Genomic DNA, 7,979 nt, shown 5'->3' with positions numbered 1-7,979 from the left:
AAAGAGTGTAAAATGATCACTAATATTGTTGTAATTAATCACAATTTCTCCTTCCCTACTTATTTTTTAAAAAGTTATTTTAATGATGTTAAATATCTCATTAATTCTTATGCAAATTAAAATTTCAAATGTCTAAGAATATTAGTTAAAAATAGAATTATCTTTTAATTTGATAATGAATTAAATATAACAAATTACTTATGATTTAATATAAAAAATTAAATTTAAATATACAATGCAACTTTATGAGGCAATAATATTAAGTCTTTATACTTTGCAATTTTTAAATTAAAGACAATTATTTAATTAATTGCTCGTGACGAATTGTTATTGTCTTATTAACTATCAATGTAAAACACAATTTTACATTAGTAGTGCATTTATTTCATTTTCTGTAAAATAAATAACAAAATTTCTGATATGTCACAAGCATAACTTCACTTTAAAAAAAAAAAAAAGGTTTAGACTAAGAAAAGAAAATAAGAGATTGAAATGTCATTTGTAAATAAGATAGAGATTTCATAAGTAATTTCACTTAGTTTTTTTATGTGAAAAAACAAAATTAAACACAAAAAATAAGTGATTAGATTCAAGTTAGCAAGTAAATTTGAATTTAAAAATTATTCGAATTCAAACTCTAACTAGAATTATTTGTTCGACTTTCTTTCATTTTTGACAGTGTTCTGAAATTATTTGGATTCCTCTCTCTAATAATCAAAATCTCGAAAGGCTAAAAAATAAAAAATAAACTCATTCTATATTAAGGTTGAAAAATAAAAAAATAAACTGTCAAAAATAAGATCCATAATCATTGGTTTTTGTCAATGTCGAAGAATTCTATATACTATTTTGGATTTGAAACCAGACCAGCCAGCCTTATCTACGTGTCAACAATGAACAATAATCTAGAATTTCGTGATTCATGTGTTACATAAAAATGCAATTTCTGAATTTCAATGTTGATGTAGACATTTGAATAGTATCACTAAGATTTTATCCTACAAAGAGGGCCAAATTGCAATTCAAGTTGCTAACAAATCTAATTCAAAGCATATACAAGTGGCGTTTTGCATAAGGGATTGAGTCAATTTATTGGCCCACACATGCAGGGTGTACCACATAATAAGCCTACAGCTTCTAAACATAGTGTTTGTGTTGGTGTTTCATTCTCATTCACTCAATATATATATGAATACAAAAAATTATGGGGTGGTTAAAAAGTTTGAGGTATACTGTTGAGGATTTTTTTTATTGAAGGATAAATGACATGTAGGGTGTATGAACATTGAACACTTGGTCACATGTGACAATCTTGAGGGAGATATTTTATTTGAAATAACAAAATATCATATTAATGATTGGCGGTACTTTTATTATTATTATATATTTTCCAAGGAATATCCTTCTTGTCTTGTAGGTCTTAAAAGATCAACTCAATATTGTCCAAAATGTTAATATATATAGTAACAAAAATGACTTTAAGATATCAGATTTCAGTACAGTTATAGTTTATGTACAGTCCCACAATCAAACATTTGTGACAATTGGATTATAGTTTATAATTGGTCATTTTAGTTTAAAAAAAAATTAAAATATACATGTTATAGATAGTTTGATCTCGATAACACGATGATGGATCACGTAATTATATGATTATACAATTTTTGCGACCGCACAAAACTCAAAATTTATAAATAACACTATTCATTTGGAGTTACCGTAACATCATCAATTCCCTTTATCAATAACGGATTGAATTTTTTCACCGTTTAATCTTTGAATTTGAAAAAATGTCGAAAATTTTAGGGAGCATTGACCTTGTTCATGCAAAATGCAACCCATAGGACATCAAACGCTCTTGCTAATGCATGCTAAATTTACTCAATTTAGATCATCCAATGTATTTTCATTTGATTCCATTAATTTGAAAATCACTTAGATCAAATTTGTTAAAATGTTATTTTTTTCAAGAATTTATTAGTTTCAACTCAAAGTATTCAAAAGTGTGACTTCAAAATAAGGAAACCTTAAAAATATTTGTCATGTTAATTAGCCACTTTAAAAATCTCCAAAATACTTGAGTTATCCCTCTCAGTACCATGTAGTACAATCAGTAATCCAAATCAAGAGAAAGATGTTAGGTAGTTAGCACTAAGTTCTCCTTTCCATTAATCTTGGAAGCAGACAAAACATCCCTTTCCACATATGGTAGGTAATATGTTCCTATCTTGCTTGATCATTACCTACACTTTTCTAGAACATTAAAATGATAACAACAAAATAGATAACTAGCCATGGATATGATTTATCTCAAGAATATCAATAGCACCGTTTTTTTCACTCTTAATTTCATATTTATAGCAATTAATGTTGAAAGTCACACGATATATTAGCAACAATAAATCAAATGCTTCAAGACACAAGAAACTTTTAACACAATATCTTTATTCAAAATTTTAAAACATTAAATATATGAATCACATATCTTATATATTCAACATTTAACTTATTCATAGTCGATGTGACTCACACTTAAATCAAATATTTTTCCCCTCAAGTGTAAAACTCCTATACTGCTATTATTACAAATGGAACATGCCTCCTGACTATAGTGTCAATAATACTTTGGATACAAAAATTAAATACATAAGAATCCATTCTTGCCCCCCACCAAGCCGAATCAAGACTTTGATACTACTTATTCATGATTTGGGGACGCGAGAGCATTAATAGACCAAACGTTCTAAGACCACAAGAAATTTTAGACGCTACATCTCCACCCAAAACTTTAAGACATTAAATATATAGATCACCTCTTTTCCATATTCAACATTTAACTCATTCATAATCGATATGAAATTTAATCACTCATATTTGAATCCAACAATTAACTTATAAGAACAAATATTGTAAAATCATTTGAGAATTCCTTCAATAGTATGTCAATTTTTGTTATTAGCTTTGGCAAACAAATTGTTGTCTTAAAACATAAAATAAACAAGATAAACTAGGTGTTACTTTTTATTTAGTAGACACTTTAGATTGAAAGTGCATTTAGTGTCCAAAATATATTAAGGTCCAACACTGAAAGATGTAATTACTTTCATTTTATAAAAACTATTATCAGTGCCGCATGTTAGTGTCAATGGTGTGACTAGTGTTAATATTCGTGTGTTGCAAATAAATGTTCATTATAACCAAACTTTTTACAAGCTAGGGAAGGAGTAAAACTTATAAAAACAACAAACTAAATTGAACAAGGACCTCTTATGATATCCAAACAGACGGATCTTCATTGGATTCTAGAAATCAAATGAGGATGTTACAATATCAAAACTTAAATGAAAAGCCTTCAACACTCCCTTAAGTGGAGCTAGAAATTTACTCCTAAGACGAAACTGAGACAATCATGAATATAAATATTGAGCTAATCAACTTAAATTTCTCTCATGAATATAACTATTGAGCTAAAATCAACTTAAATTTCTCTGTAAGAAGAGAGAACTTAATGAAAGAGCATTTCCTATAAGTTATAGGGAAGGAATAAGAGGAACCAAATTATCGATGCTTCCGGGATCTTGAGAAACTACTACTATTTTGAAGGTGTTGCATGCAAGAAATTTCTATGTCAGGAACAAAGAGAGCGTTATCAGTCGAATACCGAGGGTTTTTCGGCCAGTATAAACCAGAAGCTGTAGGAGGTGAAGGGATCTGAGGAACTGTCCAAGATGAATCTGGAACACGTCCTAAGTAGTCGCCGTCCTCCATTTCCTCTAAACCGGATCTTAAAACAGGAGAATCAGAATCATCAAGCTTACCACTGTCAGCCTGCACAAGCTCATCAGAAAAAGAAGATCACATAAGCATACAACCATAGAGCTTATCATAACCTTTAAGATGTTGATTTATTAATCTTTACTTTTAATATATAATGTTCAAAAAATAATGTTTATAATCTGTTTTGAGTGAAAGTCAAATGAATATTACACTTTTCAATGGTAAAGTTTTCCATTGTTGTATAGGGCTTACAAAGAAGGGAAAGAAAGAAACAAAACACAAGCATTTCAATCAACCAATCATATAGATCTAGTTCTTAACAATTCCACATTCGCGATGAAAATAGGACAATATTCACTTTATAAGTATACTCCTAGAAAAAAACACAGGTTTTTCTCCGTCCGGAAGTTTACTTCTGGAGACATGGATAGTTCATTAGAAGTGTAGGGCGGAAAAAGAAATTCCCAAGTGTTACGCACCCTTATGAAGCAATGAACATAGGCACCTCGCGGACCTAAGGCATGTACAGTGTGTGTGAGGATGCGTGAATATTTCAGTGTGTGTTAAAGAGAGAGAAAGGAGGGGTGTGTTACCATAGTAAAGAAAGAAAATCCACGACAAATGATGATTCCGAATTCAGGAATACTATGATAAGCATCAAAAGATAGAAATCTATAAAATCTCTGAACAGAAGATACCAGGCTACAATGCATCCATGATCTGTAAAGGAAAAAAAACGAAGGTATATTGCAGAAACTATGAACATACTCTTGATGATCCATCCATGTAGTTATAACTCTGACTGAAATCATTTACGCCGAAAAATTCATCGATTGTCCACTGCGACATGTTTCCATCTGTAGAACCACCACCATAAGAGACTTTGGCTGGTGGAAACTCCCCAGCTCCTGCAGCTTCAGTAGGCAGCATTTGAATTTCATTGTAACCCGATGATTGAGGCATTGTGGAAATCTTTCTTGAGACAGAAGAAGATTTAGTATCAGAAACTTTCTCCACAGAATCCGACTTTGAGGAAGCACCGGGCTCGGTAGTTTCGAGGCCTACTTTTACACCAGTGAGAAGAAACCTTTGATGATCTGAGACATATGCATTTGCAGTGTGTATTGCTAAATCACATTTTCGACAGAGTAAGGCTCGATCTTCAAGACAAAAGAAATAGCCGAATGCTTCCTGCAAGGTGTAGCAGACTCTTATAATCATTACAAGTTGATGCCAAATGACACAGTTATAAATCATTCAAACTGAAACAGGACAAATAACAAATTAAAAAGGTTCTTGACTGCATAAAACGACAAGCTATGTCGCACCACCGATGCTTCATTTTCAAGCCGTATTTGAACGTTTCAATGTCCGACACCGACATGGCACTAGCACATGCAGTTTCATTCAATTACTTCCATTTTTACAAATTATTCTGTGTCAACGTGTCAGTTTTAGTGTTGTGTTTGTGTAAGTGGTTCATAGGCCACAAGAGACTCCCATATTAAAGGGAAAGAATTGGCTTCAGAATTTAGGGTTAATAAAGAAAAACAATTAATGAATATCTCATGCATTCTTCATTTGCTAACTTTTCATAAAAGCTAGGAAGTAGTTTATGGTTATCACCAACAAGGAAATAGTTTTGAACAACATAGACTTTAGCATAAAAAATTTCATAAATTAATGTGTGAATCATAAAATTTCACAATTTATATACCAGACACTTACAAAACTATAGCTTTCAGTTAGTGATCATCAACACATGATTCCTAACATTTTAGTTGCTCCTAATCTATCAAGAACTTTAGTTTAGTTCCAGAATCATATAAAGGCTTCACACAATCTCATCAATATATTACAATTGAAATTCAAAATATAAATATAAAGGAAAGCTCTCTTTCTAAAACAATAAAAACAACTCATATAACAAATTCAAAAAATGTAAAGTATCAATAATCAATAAAATAAAAAAATCTAAACTAATCGTTGAGACAATATCTTTAAGACATAAGTTTGCTAACAAGTTACAACTAGAATTAATTGACCACAAAATCAGCAAAATAGTATATAATCAAAGAAGTTAAATATACAATCATCTTAACAGTGTCCAATACTAAAACTTGATCATACCAAATTTTGTCTTTTTCATGAATTTACAAACTTATACCAAACCAAAAATAAGAAAATAAGAAACAAATGCTACAATGAAAGAAGGTAAATATACAACAATCTTATAATATAATAACACTAAAACTTTATCATACCCAATTTTGACTTTTTCACTCCAAATTAATTTAACAAAATACCAATAAAAAAACCAAATCAAACAGTGTACAATGAAAAAATCTCTATTAATACACTACCTTATACCAAAATAAAAAACCACAAAAATACCTGACAAATATCACATTTAGGCATATGAGAAGAAGATGTAGAAAGAGGAATTCTCTGATGTTTTCCAGCAAGCTTATTAGCAGCATGAACCTTCTCATCACATTCACAACACAAAGCAGCTTCATCAGCACAACAAAGAACCTTAGCTTCTGCAGCTTCACACACGTTACACTGAATCTTCATACTTTTCCTTTCCTTTCCAAATTTCAAATATTTAATGAAAACCCAATTCAAGTTTCAATTTTCCCACACCAAAGGTAGAATCTTTAATGAAAAAATTGAGAGAGAAGGAAAAAGAGGAAGAGGGTTTAAGAAGAAAGGAAAATGGAGGATATTTTGAGTCCACGTAGTTGATGTACACGTGGCAGTAATTGGGTAGTGTCGTGGCATAGGAGACCACCTTTGCTGGCTTTGCTCATTCTACATTGTAACTAAAATATAATTAAATTTTTCAAAACAACCAAAATATCTGTTAATAAAATAAATTAAACAACATAAATATCCTCCTTTTTATTTTAATTCTTTTTGCTTAGCTATGTACTTTTTATGTACAATTGATATTCTTGAGATTTATCTTTTAATATACCGAGCGCATGTTTCTACTAACAATGATACTGATAAATTTATATATTGAGTCACATTTTTTTTCACGTTAAGTCTGCAAAAATCACATTCCGTAATTTTGTATATATAATTTTGATTTTATCAAATTTATTATTTATCTAAATAATATATACTGACGTTTGGAGTTTGTTTGTCATTGTTTATTTTAAAAAATTATTTTTATATAAAAAAATAATATTTGAAAGTTTTCATATATTTGTTAATTTTTTTTTTTTTTGAAAAATGAGAATCTAAAATATGTTTTGAAAGAGAAATTTTGTTTAGATAGATTCACACAAAAAATCATTTTCTATTTATAAATTTTAATTTAATTATAGTTTTGTTCTTTTTATTTTTATCAATTTATAAAATTGTTCTTCTTATTTTAAAATCTAATAGTTTTAGTGTTTTTTTTAAATTTTTTAGCTAAAAAAATATTATGCGACATATTTTAAATATAACACAAATGATATATGATGTTAAATAATTAATATCTATAAAATTACAATAAAATCTTTTGAAAAATTTAATTTCAACTTGAGAAATAATTAATTTTTATAATTTAATTAGACATAATTGTTCATGCGACCCTTAATTTAATTTCAGACAACACTTCTTGATCTTTTATGTTTTATTTTAAAATGTTAACAATGTTATCATTTTTTCACAAAAATCTATCAAATTTTTTAAATAAAACTCATAAAATTAATTATCATCTTCAATATAATGCAAATTTCATCAAATTTATAACTCAAATCTTTAAATAAACTCATATTTTTACTCTTTATATTTTTTGAATTCTTACAATAAAATAAAATAAATAATCAAATTAGAAAGAAAATAAATAAATGACAGAAGTGTTATCTAAAATTAATTTAAGGAATCGTATAAACAATTGTATCATTTAATTAATAACATATAAATAACTAATGTATCTAAATAATTTTACATAGACATTATTTAAAATAAATCAAACTACATTATTTAAAATAAGCCTTTGTATAGCTGATTTTTTTTTAAAATATTTTTTTATTACTACAAACAAATACAATATAATTTATACTTTTTTCTGTCGCTAAAAGATTATTTATAATCTATAAGAAACCGACCCTTATTTAAATTGTTATTTCTATTAGCAGCTATCTTATATACTTATTTGATGTTTATTTCATAGGACACTTGTTGGGTCGGGATATGGTTAAAAC

General features: G+C 28.5%; 1 protein-coding gene across 1 annotated transcript; it reads right to left on the bottom strand.

The window, feature by feature from the left end:
- Window positions 1-3,166: 3,166 nt before the first annotated feature.
- On the bottom strand, window positions 3,167-6,471 carry LOC101511597 (B-box zinc finger protein 22). Its single transcript, XM_004488933.4, has 3 exons — window positions 6,172-6,471; window positions 4,546-4,968; window positions 3,167-3,828 (listed from the first exon to the last, which is right to left on the bottom strand). Exons 1-3 carry the CDS (start codon window positions 6,352-6,354, stop codon window positions 3,559-3,561), a joined length of 876 nt encoding a protein of 291 aa, XP_004488990.1. The 5' UTR covers window positions 6,355-6,471; the 3' UTR covers window positions 3,167-3,558.
- Window positions 6,472-7,979: the final 1,508 nt, after the last annotated feature.

This window comes from Cicer arietinum, chromosome 1, assembly GCF_000331145.2.
Source record: "Cicer arietinum cultivar CDC Frontier isolate Library 1 chromosome 1, Cicar.CDCFrontier_v2.0, whole genome shotgun sequence".
Lineage (NCBI taxonomy): Eukaryota > Viridiplantae > Streptophyta > Magnoliopsida > Fabales > Fabaceae > Cicer > Cicer arietinum.
The sequence above is the reverse complement of the archived record's forward strand: the minus strand, read 5'-3'. Positions and strand labels throughout refer to the sequence as shown.

Coding starts and splice junctions, on each gene's coding strand:
- LOC101511597 (XM_004488933.4), bottom strand. CDS start 6,354: ATGAAGATTCAGTGTAACGTGTGTGAAGCTGCAGAAGCTAAGGTTCTT. Junction 4,969..6,171: donor CTAAATGTGATATTTGTCAG/GTATTTTTGTGG, acceptor TACACCTTGCAG/GAAGCATTCGGCTATTTCTT. Junction 3,829..4,545: donor ACATGGATGGATCATCAAGA/GTATGTTCATAG, acceptor GAGCTTGTGCAG/GCTGACAGTGGTAAGCTTGA.